Source organism: Rhopalosiphum maidis, chromosome 1 (assembly GCF_003676215.2).
Source record: "Rhopalosiphum maidis isolate BTI-1 chromosome 1, ASM367621v3, whole genome shotgun sequence".
In the NCBI taxonomy this organism is placed as follows: domain Eukaryota; kingdom Metazoa; phylum Arthropoda; class Insecta; order Hemiptera; family Aphididae; genus Rhopalosiphum; species Rhopalosiphum maidis.
This window is the reverse complement of record NC_040877.1, coordinates 67,926,293-67,944,744: the sequence shown is the minus strand read 5'-3', so window position 1 is coordinate 67,944,744 and position 18,452 is coordinate 67,926,293. Positions and strand designations below refer to the sequence as shown.

At 25.6% G+C, this 18,452-nt stretch overlaps 1 protein-coding gene across 1 annotated transcript; it reads left to right on the top strand.

The window, feature by feature from the left end:
- Positions 1 to 3,659: 3,659 nt before the first annotated feature.
- On the top strand, positions 3,660 to 17,250 carry LOC113549824 (hyaluronidase-like). The gene is made up of 6 exons (XM_026951299.1): positions 3,660 to 3,799; positions 9,535 to 9,932; positions 10,790 to 10,929; positions 11,528 to 11,703; positions 14,471 to 14,675; positions 16,749 to 17,250. Exons 1-6 carry the CDS (start codon positions 3,660 to 3,662, stop codon positions 16,974 to 16,976), a joined length of 1,287 nt encoding a protein of 428 aa, XP_026807100.1. The 3' UTR covers positions 16,977 to 17,250.
- The last annotated feature ends 1,202 nt before the right edge of the window (positions 17,251 to 18,452 follow it).

Sequence of the window (18,452 nt, the reverse complement as noted above, 5' to 3'; positions counted from 1 at the left end):
ATAATTTGAAAACATTTGAAGTGTGTTATTTACATGTAAATGTGTGATAGGAAAGTACCTATAACAATAACCTATATGATAATTGAATATATCTATACTTAAACTGTGACACCTAATAAACATCATTAAGTTAAAACGGTTTTGTTATTATTATTATTATTAGCATTAGCATTAGCAAATTCATATAATTCAATGTTCACAAATTAGTGTTGTGATAACATAAATTTGTGTGATATCAACCAAAGTGAATAATGAAATATATTATGCACCTATTGGCTATTGTTTCGTGTGAATAAATGGACGAATTATAAAACTCGGTTGATAACGAAAAATTAGGTCAACTAAAAACAACAGCTAGCAAGGTAATTAATTGCAATACACAAAGTGCATCTATTTAACAATAGATATATGATAAAGCATTTGACAACATAAGTGTAATAAGTAATATAAAAATTGAAAGTCCTTCGAAATATTGTAAACAGGAAACGACCTTGAAAAACAATATTATAGTAGGTGTGTGTGGTCCAAAATCGTAGACGGGTGAAATTGGACGAACAGCATGTGTTCGCCATTGTAAATATTTATAATCGAGTTGTTACTCATCACATCGTAATTTAACAACACGAACTCTGCAGAAAAACATAAAATATTAGCTTAGATTTATATATTATGTAGTACGTTGAACGACTTGAACGTAGCTGATACAATTTATCATTGTTATTATAACTTTATTACAATTTGTTTACGCCGAGGAATATCTAAGAGGACTTGTCCAAATAATAAGAATATATGTTTTAAGCTTTTTCTTTTGGCAACAAAATTATTTAGGTTCGTTGACTTGAATAAGTCTTAACTTTTAAGAATAAATATTTATGTAGAATTCGACGCAAATAGAAACAAAGCAAGTTGGGTTTTGATTACTAAGCATTAAGATAATTTATCAACGAATTACGTAGGTTTACGACCTATAATAATTGTGTATAGTAATTTAATTTTATAAATGTTTCGTGAAATTAGATAATTTAGTCTAAAAACATAAATATTTGAAATTAAATAAATATTTTACTTGCAAAATATCTCATAGAAGTTAAATATAATTTGTAATAATTATTATTTGCACCATTTGAAATTTATGTCGTTGTTTTTATACATAGATACTTATAGCGAAGCTATAAGTAACTATAAATAAAACGCATTATTGGAAAATTAAAAACTGACCACTTTAAAGAAGATTTTTGCTTTGAGGTAGTAAAATGTAAATGTTAGTTATGTTATTTTAGCACGACATGTTGAATAATTTGCCATTATTAGAATGCTTATTTGTAAATAAAGCCAGACATATTTCTGAGATAATCCTAATAAACATTTTCGGGACATTGCGATAAACTTTAAAAAACGGATCATGTCGATCACTATAACCACATCTAAAATATTTGAAACTCGAGGAAAAATGTTTAACTGTATGTCGGCATCCACAGTAACTAGTGAGTATATACAATTAACGGGGAGCTGACAAATAAATAAGGATTTCCATACGCCCTGATTTAGTCAGGACTTACCGATTTTTTATTATATTGTCCTGGTTGTAAATAAAGTGTTTTGGAATTCAAATTTCTCCCGAAACTTCAATAATAGTTATTTATTTAAATAATTACTTAACATGTCTAGTAAAAAAAAAAAAAATAATATTGTTCTGTTAGATGAAAGATAAGTTGATTAATTATCGATTGACTGACAAAATCTATACGATGAAATTATTTGATATCTTAGAGACGACAATTATTGATGAATACACATACATTGTCTTTTCCCGTTCCCTTACGATTATTTTCGTTGAAATTTATTACGCTAATTGTTAAATTTGTCGGTTATTCATTCCAATTTGTAAGTGAGTTAGTTTTTACTTTATAAATATAAGTCATAGAGTGCTAACCATTGTGTGTGAAACTGTGGAACTTATAAAAAAAATAGAGTGTTAAAACTAATGATTGGCCCTGAAGGAGTGCTAAGATTTTATCTATACAAATTATACAATAATGTTTGTCTTAATTCAAGTAAAATGAAATATGGCAAACCCACAACTACAACTAGATGTATGTCATTTAAATAATTGATTGGCGCTCCTAGTGTTAGCAATAACATTGAATAATCAACAAAGTATTTGTTTGACTTTTTATTAAATTGTTTTATATATATATATATATATATTATAGTTTCCTCACACTCTTCAGAATATAAAACATATTTAAAAATCTTTTCTTAGTAATCAAGTAGTTTATAAATAGGTTAATAGGTACCTAATATACTATTATTACTACTTACTATGAACACAATTACTTTATTAATGTTAAAAATATTAATACTGCATAATATAATGATTATAATGAGTAATGACCAATAACTATCCTAAATTATAATATAATATAGTACAGGATTTTATGATAAATTTTAAATTTATTATAAAATAAGTAATATAACTATATTCATGTAAAAAATCATAAAACAAGATGTGTGACTGCCTATTATAAATTTATAACAAAAGATAATAACTTCAAAAATTTTACATTTTCACAGTTGTTGGTATTTTTGGGAATAAATATTCCCGGGAATTTCCGAGCGTGTCAAATCTTGCAACATCCAAAGTCCACATCATACAAACTCTCTTTAATTTCATCCAGTTATAGTAGTTAATATACTTAATATTATAAAATAAGGCATTATACTAATAATGTAATAATGTATTGTATAACTTAAAGTTTATAGTGAATCAAATCAGCAATTTAAAAACAAACAAACAAAAATATTACTCATAACAGGTAAATCGTTTCAATACAACTTTTCACGGTCAAAAAGATCTACAATAACTGCCATTATATTATGTTATTGTATGCAATCTTAATGTTATGGACACATTACAAACGCTGACAACCGACGATTAACACCAGCCCGTGAGCGTGTTTGTAACCACTGTGTACCTATACGTAATATAAAAACAATATTGCTCTTATTTACATTGTTTTATAGTCAACCTGTAACTATAACATGTTATCCGCGAGCGCATTATAGCTAAAAACGTATTAAACTGTATTAGTTAGTATTATTGAAACTCGCGCGTTGTGAAATTTGTATAACATTATTTACCTATAATATAACTTAGCACTGTTCAATGTTAACGTTAAATATTAGTATCTATAGTAGGCATGCAATGTTGGTATACTAATCCATGTTTAGCTTCAGATCTGGCTGTTCGAGACTGCTGTGATCGTCGAGGTTTATACGACCGAACGGTCGTAGGTACCTATAATACTGTCGTCAAGACTCGACATACAAGACGATTATATAGCTATATTATACGACGGCTAGTGATGACTATAACATAAGAGGTATAAAATATCGTTTATAATTTATATACTAAATATATGTATAGTGTAACTGTATAATATTTATATTCTGTACCTAGGTGTATACGTACGGCAACGTACCTATGTTATATTTGTTTTAACATTCGTAATAATATAACTATATTATACATTATAAACTTACCGTGTGATGTGGGTGATATCTAAGGAGAAGGGGGAGGGGGAACTTGAAAGAGTGTGTTTTTAATAGACGAATCGAGACGGAAAAGTGTGCGTTTAGTTGCATAACGTCTTCTGGAAATGACGCGCTGCCGCTCATGGTCGAAGCGTCTCCTACGGCCGTCGCAGGTACCCGAACCAGTCGCCGCCGCCGCCGTCTTGTGTTCGCTACTGATTCTTCTTGTGCACGTCCCGTCCACCAGGTCCTTCAGTATTTCATGGTAACAAAAATCATTATGTCTATAAATTTCATATATATATATATACATACATACATAAACAGTGAGAATAAATTAAAAATTACTTCAAAAAATTTTAACTATATTATAACTGAGTCACCAAGATGCTATAATCGACAAGTAGCGTTTAAATAATAAATAATAATATATTTTCGGAAAACTTTTATAGGTGTTAGAACTTAAAACAGTGGAAATTTTGTACTTATGTGTATGTTTGGAAAACCCTGAGAACTTGAATAGTAAACTTAAGAGTAGGTATTATATTATTAAAAAGTTACATAGGCACTAACTATGTTTAATGTTTATATACAATATACAATAATATTTGTAATATAAATAAAAAAACAACCTAACCTATGGATAATGTATAAAAAGATGTAGCAAATAATAATTTATTTTTAATTTTACCAAGTTCTATATTATAATGTTATTTATGAACTTGTTGATAAAAATACTGTAAATATTATATAAATATATTTTAAATACTTAAAAAAAGATTTTATCATAAAAATAAATTCATGTGTATGAAAAGTCCATTTATTTTATATATGTGACTGTGGACGCATTAGTTAGGTTAACCTATTCATTATTTGTTTTATAAGTCGTATAAAATTAATTTTTTTGTATATTTTAGTAGATAATAGAAATATGAGATATTTTATTCTTTTAAATGTTAGATTCAATAGAAAATAATTAAAAATGTTAAGACTATTAACAGTTTAATAGTTGATTAATTAGGTACTATGTTACCGACTAAGGTGCGCCCATTTATAATACTATTCACGATGTATTGATGTAACCAGATAAACCACCTATTATTATGAGTATTTACATAATTAATTTAATATACCAACATTATTTATACGTTTTATACTATACGATATTAATATGTTGTACAACTTATTGCTAATCACCAAAATAAACCAAAAAATTATGTTGTTAACAATTGTTCAATATCACAAAAATTGTTGTAGTTAATATTGTTAATTATTTGCATTTTTATTATGTATTCATAGTTTATATTTTATTTTATGGTTAATTAATTTTAGAAGTATCTAACCTGAAGTGAAAAACGTCCGAAAGTAGTAATTACCATATAAATTTTTACATACAAATAAATATTTAATGCAAAAAAATTGTAATTCTTTTTGTTGTTTTTCTGGTTTTCTTCAATAATTAATACTGTTTTAATTTAGATAATTTATTAACCATACCAATGCAATATAATGGTTATTACTTAAGTTTATTAACTATTTTTGAACATTTAATACAAACAAAAAATTGTTTTAGCTACAGAGTTATTATTTTTTTTGTTAAATAAATAAATTGTGTTCACTGCAAAACGTACGCATAATTTAATTCTATATTAATTAATATTACTTTTTCCTTTAGAATATTTCAAGTAATCGATAATTTGTAAATTTTTTAACTATAAATATAAGTACCGTTACTTTTTATAGGAGACCTATATTAAGATAAATATCTAATTAAATATATAATTTTCTTTATGAAATTGCTAAGAATAACTAATTGTAGGTATATAGAAAGTCTTTATATAAAAACTTATCTTAGTAGAGTAACGGATTAAGGAGTAAGGACTGGGTATTTGCCAGAAAGCGTAATACTATATAAAAAATTTGGTTTTTTGGCAGAATTTGTTTATTTTAATAATATTATAAATGATAATAATAATAATAATACATACTTGTTAAATGATAAAGCCTGGCAATAAGTGTCAACATTACAAATTATATCACGCATAAGATTGATAATACGATGACAAAATAAAGCTTTATTTAAACGGAACTGGGTCAGATTAATGGGTTGTGGGCAAAATTATCAGCTATTATTTAATAATGTCACGAAAGAACAAAATACTTCGGACTATGCTACAATCTACATTACCACAGTACACAAAATGACGTATCCGCGGGAAAACAGGAAGTGTGCAAGGTGTAACTTTTAATTATAGTATTAACTGCTAAATATTTAAAACTAATAACATCCAATATAAAATATAACATACTGTTATTACAAATTTTTATTAACAACTATTAACATATTTTTGTATGTGCCTACACTTCGCAGTCCGTACTTACTTTCACCGTTTAATGTAGGTATACAAGTTGTAAAATTTTGTTTTCATTTTATACAATATCACAAGCTTCTGCGATATTTTATAATAAGTATTGAAAAAATATTCATATTATGATTTGCATGTATAATACGTGTGTGTAAATTACAAAATTATATTTAGGAGTCACAACAACCACGCATATGGCACGTTATAATCCCTAAAAACGACGATAAAAATACATGCCAAGTAAAAATATTGACCACATAATTTTATATTTATGGTTCACACTCTACGACCTGACCTCGTCAAGTTCATGAACACAATGAGATGCGTGAGAGTCAGAATTCGCAATGTACAATTTCCTTACTAATTACTTAAAATCGTGCACACTTTCACTGGGAGTGCCGCCATATACACTGTGTAAAATTCTCATGTTTCTTCTTCAATGCCTACTAGGTTTCCGATGGCATTTCTATTAATTGTCAGAATTTCAGCCAATCACGAAATTAAATAATTAAAGACAAACACATTATTTCGTTTTATATGAAATTAATAATTATATTACGTAGGTATATCAGCAGACTTTATATTATGCATATTAATTGGCGAAAACATTTTTTCCCGTTATAACGTATTTCAACAGTTAATTTACTCGTAATAAAAATGTTATTTATTTTTACATATCTATTTACAAAGTACTGACTATTATTAAAAAGTATAAATATACACACATATTTACATTTACGCCCCAAATTAAAAATTAAAATATTAAATAAAATACTATATAATTCCTTAATCAAGAATTATTAAGAGTATCTCTTACTCACGTAAAATTTGAGTGGGTTTCAAAGTTATAAACCATTCTGGGGGGCCTAACCTATATGACCTAACCTAACTGGGGTACAACGTCCTGTTAGTAATAAAAGAAAATGTCATAACTTATAATACTAATTAAGTTTTAAATTTATTATAGGTAGGAACATCATTCATCATATATTACTGTTAATACATGATTGTTCTAAAGACGAAAATAACAAAACTATATTGCTAGCTTTAAGAATATTTGACCGTAAATTAATAACTAAAATATTTTAAAGTAAACATAATATTATGTTTTATTCAAAAATAAATACATTTAATTAAACACAATATTATAGATATAAACATTTTAGGGTGGGTGTATCATATAATAGTTTGGTTGTTGATATTATTTAATTTTCTTTGGAATCTTTACATCTCAAGCGGAACAATAATTTAACGCCGCGTCCATGGTTTAGTATTTTTTTTTTTTTTTAGTACCTAGATAAAATTACATATTAGAATTGCAGAATACGGTTTTTTTTAATACGAAAATTCATTAAATAATTGTTACAGTTATTTATTATATTATATTATTACAACATTATTTGTTATATAATATTGTGTAATAATTAAATGAAATATTATTATCTTACATTATAATAAAAAATGTATACAGTTTAGTTTTAGTTTTTCATTTTAATTAATAATATAGTTGTAACGATCTAATAATATTTTTCAAATATAAATTACTTCATAAATATTTCGAAAAATGTAAAATTATTATAAAATAAAATGTATTAAAGTTATAAATAAGTTATTTGTTAAAAACACTAAATCAGTATACATAATATTACATTATAAATATTTTAAAAATGCTATAAAACCTTTTTGAATTCGTTTCATTAATTTATTGAAGATATCATAATATATATTATTATCCTCACTTTTTGGATCTAAGGAATATTATTTCTATTCAAATGATAGGGTTCACCTTGAATCCTGACACATCACGTATTCAATATTTCTATGACATAATAAATAATAATATAATTTATATATATATATATTAGGTACTATTCCACAATGATAAATATTATATTTTACATTGTTTTTATAGTATAACAGTAGGTGTATATAAAATAATACATAATATGTTAGTTTAGAAATGAATTACTTTAATTCATAGGCTAAAAATTATCTTTTAGTAATTCCTATAATTCATTCTCAATTTATAAATATGTTAAATATTACTCTACAACTATAAAAAAAAATACTTACTTTGTAGTTAATTTTTATGCAACACGTGGATTGGCTCTATACCCATGAATATGATGTTTGAAATCAATAAGTCTTATGAAATAGGTTCTTGTAACAGTATTTAAATTTAAAATTTTACGGTAAGATCATATTCAACGTTAAATATTCATCTTTTCCAAATATGTAGTTCAAATCATTAGATTATTTCACTTATTTTGGAATAAATCATAACGTGACTAACGTCTACGTTTGATTATTTAAATGTAATAAATAAACAATTATTTTTAATATAACTTATTAATAAAAACTCAAAACCAAAAAATAATAAGCAGGTATCGCCATATAGTTTTACAATAAAAAATCACAAAAGTTAAAAATATAAAAAATATTGTTGCCTGACAATATTGCACATTTTTAAAATGTATATTGAGTAATTATTGACAATATTGTTTGTTAATCGTTTCTAATTTTATAATAAATTTCGTATGTTTATTAAAGGTAGATACTATAATTTTTTTTTGTAATAAAATACATTGAGTAATGTTAACAACATTTTAACATTTTAAATTTTTTTCAAATCATTACCTAAGATTTTGTATATCATATTTATTAACTTTTTTATTATATAATTAAAAGAAAAATATAAAGTTCATTCAAAGTCTTATTCGATATAGTAATATAGTACAATACAATATTACAAGATAAAACAGGTCATTTAATACCCTTCAATAGATTAGTATTAAAAATCCATCGTCTACTTTATATTATATAAACCTTAGAATTTTCTTTAAAAATTAAAACTAGGTCTTTTTAATTCATTAAAACGTCGTGGTGTCTGTATTTTGTCCATTGTGTTACGTAATATGCAGAGTGATTCTTTTATCAGACAAAACTCATTATTTCAAAAAGTATTAATGTTTTTGAAAATATTTTTTTATATAGTTTCAAATTGTTAAAAAAAACAACGTTTTTACTAAAAAATTATATTTTTAAATATTATTTATCCTTATAATTTTTTAAGTTTTTTACTGTTTTGAATGACAACATAGTGTTTTAATTTCATATTCCAAAACAGGATAATTTGTTGAGTATGAGGAGTTGTGGAGATACATAAAAATCGAATTTAAGGCGAGTAGTTTATGAGTTATACGTATTTAAAGTTTAGTTGCGTGGAGTGGAGTAATACGGGGTTACCCCGCAAAATGTTTGTCCACTACTCCGCTTGTCTAAACTTTAAATAAGTATAATTCATAAATTACTCAACCTAAATTCGAATTTTTTGTATCAAAAAACTGAGAAAATTATTCTGCTTTGGAATATAAAATTAAAACACTATGTTGTTATTCAAAAAAGTAAAAAACTTAAAAAATTATAAGGATAAAAAATATAAATTTTTTATAAAAACGTTGTTTTTTAACAACTTGAAACTATGTAAAAAAATATTTTCAAAAACAATAATACTTTTTGAAATAATGAGTGTTATTTGATAAAAGAATCATCCTGTATTCTTGATTTCGTTACCCGGGTGAATGAGAATAGAATGCAAATAAAATTACTTTACTATATTTTTATATGCATATAGGTTGTTTGACGATAGTACGTACAGGGGAATTTTGTATCCCAAGTACGACGATGACTATACATCGACGATAGACGAAGCAGACGAGTACAACGACGTGTTGGATGAGTTCCGTGTATATTGGAACGTGCCCACGTTTCAATGTCACAAGTTTGGGTACAAATTCAACGAAGTGGCCGAATGGGGCATACAGCAGAACATCGACGATAACTTTCGCGGTGATAAGATCAGTTTGCTGTACGATCCGGGACTGTTTCCGGCTCTCATGGAAGGTGGGGGTTCGCGGAGCAATCATATGATTAGGAACGGTGGTGTGCCCCACGAAGGCAACCTTACCAAGCATCTGGAAATATTTACTAGAGACATAGTCACTAAGCTAGTACCGGACCCAAGTTTTTCGGGTAAGTAATCACTGAGAAAATAAATAATAACGATAAGCAAATATTTATTATTATGAAAAACGAAATTTCGCATAATACGTACCAATTACTTATATCTTATAACTATATTATTAAATTTTTTTCAAATTTATTAACAAGAAATTATATAATAAGATTTGAATTAATAAAATTAATTATATTAAAATAATTATATAAATAACGAATTATTCAAAACAATACTCATCTATAATGCCCTAACTATCAATCTTATTATATGTACGATACGAATATATTATTATAATGTAATTATTTAAACAATACGTATTAAAAATTATTCTTCTTCACATATTACAAATTGACACGGTACGCAACGGTCGCCAATACAAAGTACTCTCTCCCACGCCGCAAAGGTACATGGTGGGACGGGAGACAAGTAGGTCTGGACGAGTACCGGCCTCCGGGCGTCTCGCGCTCTTCCGTGAACCGTCTTACCGACAACGGTGACAACGCCTCCTAGTCGTAAGACCGCGTAAAGCATAATTGTATATTCTCTTTTATGTCATCACAACCTGACATAGTGACATTTGACAACTAACAACTATTGTGTACCGTTGTTCGTCATCAATAAATATACATCATACAAATAGTGAAATTCGCGTTGTTTTTTTATCCTGACCGGCTCACCGTGGACCCACCAAGCACCTACCGCCATAGTCGTGTCAACATTATCCAATAAGTAATGAAATAAAATAATAGTAAAGTTATATTGAATAATAATTTAGTATAACATTAAAGAAATAGTTATACATTTATTTAACAGTAGTAAAAACTTAAAAATTATAAAATTTACTTACTAAGTAAATAATACTAATGTTTAGGGTTAGCTATTATTGATTTTGAACACTGGCGTCCTATGTATGAAGAAAATTTTGGATCATTATCGCCATACAAAGATTATTCCATGGAAATTGAGAAATATAACCATCCGTATTGGCAAAAAGAAGATCTCCAAAGAGAGGTATATTTATCTTTATAACCTTAATAAAATAATTTCGAAGTTTTTATCTTGCTATATTTTATTTTGGGAATAATTATATTTAAAATGTATTAGATGACATTTAAATTTCTGAACGTAGCTTGTTATCGTTATCACTATTATTATCGCTATAGAATAAAACACAAATTTTGTCAACATTGTTGACTAAAAAAATATGATAGAAACGTTTAGAAAATATAATGCAATTTCTCAATAAAAATATTATAATTTAAAACTAAAGTATCAAGTTACTTTATATAGTATTTCGTGCATATAGATTAATGGATCAAATTGAATCTGAATATAGTTAATATTTTGTAATAAAATAATGCAATTCCTACTCTATGATTTTCAAAATTATGGTACATTACAAATCTACTATACAAAAGACCGTCTTTTCTGTTAATATATATATATATATATACATATATTTAACCCACTATTTCGATCATAAGCACTTTTAATTAAGCGTTGACTTTGATTTGAAAGTCTTCATTCTTTTTTTATAGTGCATAAAACAACTTATATTTTCTATACATATTTTTGCTACCTCAATTCATGTGTTCAAAACATTTTTTAGGCTTCGAGAAAATTTGAAAAAGCAGCTACACAGTTCCTTAAACGAACTCTCCAAGTTGCAAAGTCATTAAGACCAAATGCTAATTGGGGATATTATGGATATCCATTTTGTTACAACTACACACCAAAGAATGATCAAGCAAAATGTTCATCAAATGTAATGAAGAATAATGAAAAGTAATGTACAAAACTACAAATTATATAATATTAATTTATTAAAACATTATTTTCTCCAATAAATCTCATAAATGATAAATCCATTAAATTATTAATAAAATTATCATTCTTAACTATCGATTAGAATATCCAGGTAAATAATATCGTATAATATATTACATTTCATTACACCTAAATTTATAATAAAAAACTTACCAGCCTTACATAGTCTTATAAGTTTAATTTATAGGGATAAATATGTTTCATTTTTAGAGTAATTTTTTAACAACAGAAATCTAAATACAATATTAAACAAAATGTATATTGTGCATAGTAGTTATAAATTCAATATCCTCCGTATTCTACTCTAAAATGCACAAACATATTGTTATTACATCATGTTTATAGAGAATAAATAATGGTATTTAAACAAATAATATTTCTTTGTACCTACTAAGATATGTTTCGAATAATAGTGTATTATATATTTACAATTAATAATCTCAGTATAATCGGAGTTTATTCATTAGATAAGTGAGAAATTTAAATTATTTGAAAGTTGCCAAGTTGAAATAAATGAAAAGAAAAATGCACAATGAAATTTAAGTAGCACACTGTGACATTAATTTGTAATATGTATATAAAATAGACTATTTTAAAGCCACATTGTCGAGGTGTACAAAGTGCGTCAGTGTATAATATAATATCTATTCCCATTCCATATAAATGAAAGATTATTTAGTGATTAGTGAACAAACGTCAAACGCTAACATATTTTGAAAGTGATATATTTAGAAAAATTGATAGTGAATGGACTTGGAAAGATTTATTAATGTGATTAATAAAATGTTGTGAATAGTCAAAACATCTATTAGGAGCAGGTGGATATCTAAAACGGATAAAGTAAGTTATTTAATGAAAAAAATATCTAGAATTAAACCACATCAGTTGTGGTATGACGTAGCGGTGAAAGAGATTTAACAAAATTAGATGTGCACTATGATATATAATCGATGATGTAGAAACAGAAGGGGAGATTAGGCAAAACAGAAAACTATTTAAATGGGCCATTTTAAACTTAAAATGATAATCAGAGGATCTTACTAAATTACAGTATAATTTTCCTTCAATAGCCGGTTCAAACGGTAAATCTAAATTATTAAATTTACGTGCAATGCACTTAAGGTGTATAGTTGAATTTTTAAATAATAAATGTATTGCAGTAAAATTACAAGAATAATTAAATTAACCGATAAATAAAGTAAAATAGTTCAATGCACACATTTTATAATCACCATAATTGTTATTAATAATAACATGCATTCTTACTTATTGCTATAATTATTATGGTTACGATGATAGTATTTAATAAAAATTAATTTATTTTTTTCAAACTGAAAATATCATGTTACAACCAAGTTTTTCATTAAATTAAAGATATCCTTTTTCTTTTATTTTTTACAATAGATACAATAATTTCTTATTAATTATGAAAATTATATACCATTGACTATTAACTCGTAAAAATGTTTCATAAACTACTATAATAAGTGCGTGCAATAATAGGCGATATTGAACTACTCGTAGTAGTTACTGTTATTAAAAATCTAAATATACTTACCAAAAAGTAATATTTATTTATTGTAGCTTAAAGAATCATTGTAAGTAAATTAAAATATTTTTAAAACCAAATAATTAAAAGCAATAAATACTAAAAACAAATATTTATTCTAAATTATTACGCTACAAGTTAGAATATTGAAATAACTTAAAATATTGAAATATAGTCCAAGATTAAATGGTTAAATTTTAGTTGATTTTGTATTTACAATTTACGGTTAAGTAAAAACTGTTATTAATGATATCGGCTAATAAATTGCACGTATAACCAATACGCAGTCGGAATTTTGTGAACCCCAAAAAAATAATATAGATAGGTACATTTTTAAAAAATAAATATAATTAATGTAAGTATATAATATATTTAAAAACATTGAGCTGCTATAAAATGTATAGAACCTTACATTAATAATTTATTCCTTAAATGAATTATTTGTATATTGACTTAATCCAAGTGTAAGTAATTTCTATTAAAGTCCGGAAGACAAAAAGTCCAGGCAACAAATTTTTTTGTCAAGTCTATAATAAATCAATTACACAATCTAATTGAGATATTATGATGGACCAGTTTTCTGCTTTCCGAAGTCCGAACCGGCCAGCATCGGTTGACTGAATCGGTTTTTTTTTTTATGATTACTTCTGTGATTAGTTTGCTTTTTAAACAGAGAATTATTCTTTTAACAATTTAATTAGCTTTTAATTGTTAAACGATTTAAAAAAAAAATTCTTTTGAGTACTTAAATAATGTAAGTTGCATGATATCATTCAAAAAAAGTAAAAAAAAAAACAAAGATGATAAAAACGATAAAAAAAAATATTGATAATGTACGTAATATTTAATAAAGAATTTGTTTTATAATAAATTAAAATTATATGAATAAACAATATTTTATAAACATTAATACTTGTTAAGATAATAAGTGTTAACGGTTTAAAATTATATTATATACTAACATTTAATCTCTAAAAGGTTTTTTTTATTATTATTAATAAATTAATTTTAGTCATTGGTACCTTGTAACTTAATAATTAAATTTAGTTTTTTTCATCTAACAATACGTACTTTAACTTAAATACGAATTAATATTATTATACCCAATTGGAGAAAAATGTAAAATAACGTACAATTTTATGTTACTTAATAAATGTAATATTTATTTTCGTATAGATCAAAATGGTTATTTGAAGAAAGTACAGCTATTTATCCATCTTTATATTTCAAATACGAAAATATGAGTTCAGAAAAGAGATCTAAGTTTATGCAAGGCAGAATGGTGGAAGCAATACGCGTAGAGAAAATGAGCAGTTCAAAAAAATTTGTTTATCCATACACATGGATTAAATACTATGACACAAAACAATTTGTAGAGAAGGTAATTATAATTTCAGGATACAATCTTATAATTTACAATTTATCAAAAAAAGGTAAATAAAGTTTAATATAATTTAATCAAGATGAAATTTAAAAAAATATTTAAATAAAAATAAATATTTGATCTAGAGAATAAATTATATTAAATTATAATGTTAAATATGCATACAAATTACAAATAATGACATTAAACGCATTTTCGTTATTTATTCTGATATTCAACAACCAACGAGTCCATATCGGGTCGCATTCATTATTTAACAACTTCACATTTCGCAATGAAATAAGGATAATATTTTTAAAAACATTAATAATAAAAAGATCGAACACACTTGGCACGTGAATAATATGTCCATGTCGTGTTGAGTAGACCACTTAAGTAAGAAGTGTATAACTATTTCAAAATATTTTAATAATTCATATATTCTTAAACAACTATTGTAAACAATTTCAGTAGTTTTATTCCAGTATTTGTTATTTTTCTGAATACATCTGTGAATCTTGTAAAATATTTTTTTTCATAATTATTTCTCAATCATATATGAAATATTGAAACAAAAAGCATTTTCCCAAAGACAAACCATAAAAATAAATTTTTATCAAAACCGATGTTATTATAGGTATTATTAAGAGAGTAATAAATTTATTTATATAAAAAAAAAAATATATGAATATTAATTCAATACATTATTTTGCTTTAAATTAATTTTCTATCAAGATGAAAATATATTATAACATACTCATGTTAATTATAACTTAATAGTTGTTGAATTGTTTTCACTAACAAATCTAACACGAAAATAAACATAATATTAATAATTATAATAATTGAATTTTGTTAAATGCCTCATACATACATATTTTAAGGGGTTTTATATAGGCAATTTAATAAAAATTTTAACAATATTTAAAATATTATAATAAAAGACATTTTCAACGTATTATATTTTACAAGTGATTACACATTTAGTGGTATTGTTTGGTAAATACTAAATTAAATACAACTTTATGACGCTGATAAATTTAATTTTGACTTTATAAACGGTAATAGCAACTAAAATGTAATAAGTAATATTTCTATTGTAATAACTTTTAATATTATAAGTCCAAATTGATAACAATATTTTGATTTTTATTAAATGAAATAGGTATAGCGAAAACTAAATAGCATCATAAAGACGTACGTTTTTTGTCGTTATTTTTTTCGAAACTCAAAGGTGTGATAATATAGCCTCTGTGAAAAAAAATTCGAAAATCAGTTAATATATTTAATTGTAATTTAATAAAATAATAAATTAAGAAAAGAACTTTTTTTCATTTATAATATAAAAAAGGTAAAATTTAAAATAAATACAATATATTCTACGCTTCAACTCAGAAACTAATACAAAATATAATATGAATAACCAAAGAAGAAGCCGGCGTTGTATTTCACATATTATACGATTTTTATTAAGTAGTAATATTAGTCTTTATATGTATTTGTAGTATTATATAATTAAAATTAAGTTAATTTTTGGGAAATGGTTGTATTATTTTAAAGTGAGTAACCCTGTGTATTTTTTTACATCCCCTTGAATTATATTTTATGAAGTTATTTTTTATTACGGGTCATAATCACATTGTATCTTCTAAGACCACAGCCGTTGGTTAGCCGTGGTATTGAATTCATGTGGCGAAAAGGATGGTTTTTTTAATGAAAAATTGAAAACTAAAGATTATATTGTTTATTTTCTCTTTAGAAATTTTGTTTGTATTGCAATCACAGTAAATTAATAGTACCATTTAACTTAAGTTGTATGCATTTTATAAAGAACAATTTAATTATTATAATTTTAATAAAGTAAATATATTGTAGTAAAGCCATTATCAACTCATCTTCAAGCGATAGTTCACAGAAAATAAATACAACATGTAGTACAGATATTAACGTTTTGAATTCCTGTTCCTCTTCAACAAATAAGACGTTAATTTATGATTTGTCACTTCAGGGTAGTCAAACGCTCGAAGACGACATCAAAATAATACCAAATTTATCACTTATCACTTTTTTATTCGATTTTATTATTTTCAGACTGATCTGATGAATTCGTTTTCAATACCAAAGAAAAACGACGCGTCCGGTGTGATCATTTGGGGAGCGTCTAACGACGTAAACAGTGAAAAGAAATGTAAAGCAATGCATAACTATTTGACCGGTGTTCTAGGGCCTACGCTCAAAACGTTTTACAAGAGCAACAGGAAAGCGGTGAAAAGAAAAAGAAGAGCGAAAGTGAGCAGTATATTCGATTATTTCATATAACGTCGAAATCGAATTAATTCAAAAGGCCATCAAAAGAGTTATTTAAAGGCCGTTCATGGCATCATATAAAACTATTTACACTAAGTGCATACTACGCATAGTATTTACAAACACCACTGAGTTACCTAGATTCATAAGCAAAATATGAATACAGTCTCGTGCTATAATTATATTAGGTCATAATATTGTTATATGTGTACATACTTAATATAGTTATATATTGTGTTATATTAACTTATTCTAAAATATTTATAAATTATTTATTGTGTTGAAATTAAAGCGTATAGTTCATTAATCATTATTTTCCTTAAAAGCTTAAAGGATAAGTGCATGATTAGTGATGATTTGAAACTAAAAATAGACGGATTAATTGAATACGCTTCGGAATATAATCAATGAAATCTATGAACTAATAAAAAATATCAATTCTCATTAATTCGTAATTTCAGAATATTGTACATAGTTAATATGTTAATCACTTGTACCTATGTGATATATATATATATATATATATATATATATATTAACAATACATGTGCGAATTGCATTTTGCATATAAATAATAACTCTAATTGATATGTAATGTGAAGTGTACTTGCTACTCATTAACACCGTATATGTATGTTGCTGGTATAATGTTTATGCATGCGTATCCACGATGTAAATTTGCAATAAGGTTACTACCTTTGGGAACGGGCAAGTACGAGGACGAGAGAAAAACAGTTTGTTATTCCTATAAAACCGTATCAATTACAATAATATTATTATACTATTCGCATAATACGAATATATTAAACACGTACGCAGGTACTATAATTCTAGTAAATAAAGCAATATTTATATCCTTCTTGCACGCGTTTCTATGTTCTTAGCGTGGTTAGCGGGGCAGCTTTTTTATAATGTAACGCGCGATCGTGGTACTTAAATATAATCACGAATAAATATCATTGCAAATATTCGAGAGTAGAACATTATAATATTATTATCGCCTACTAAATGTTTACAGTTATTATGGAATCATACATATCGCGAATACGAACGACGATTGAAAATATAATAAACGTTTGCAGGGGCCGGTCCTCCGACGCGCCGTCGTCATCACGGTGAAACGTAAAATAGGTACGTTAAATGCAGGACATTGCAAATCACACGTATATTATTATACAGAGTGATGCGCCGAGTATTGAATACTTCGTAGTAAGTATAGTGATTATTGAGATTCTGAATATTGGCATTTTTAGGTGTCTATAATAGAGAGTTCATACTCAGAGAGACCACAATATGTATTAAAATCTTTAGACTAGATTAACATTTTTGAAGAGTGACAAGATATAAAAATGTATTTATTTTTTCATATGAAACACATTTTAACTGCAGTGTATTCAGTATATGATTATATTGTTAAACAGATGATTTTTTTTTTTTTGGAAACTTTGAAGCATCTCAAATGAAATTCAAACGAATTATTTCTGAGTT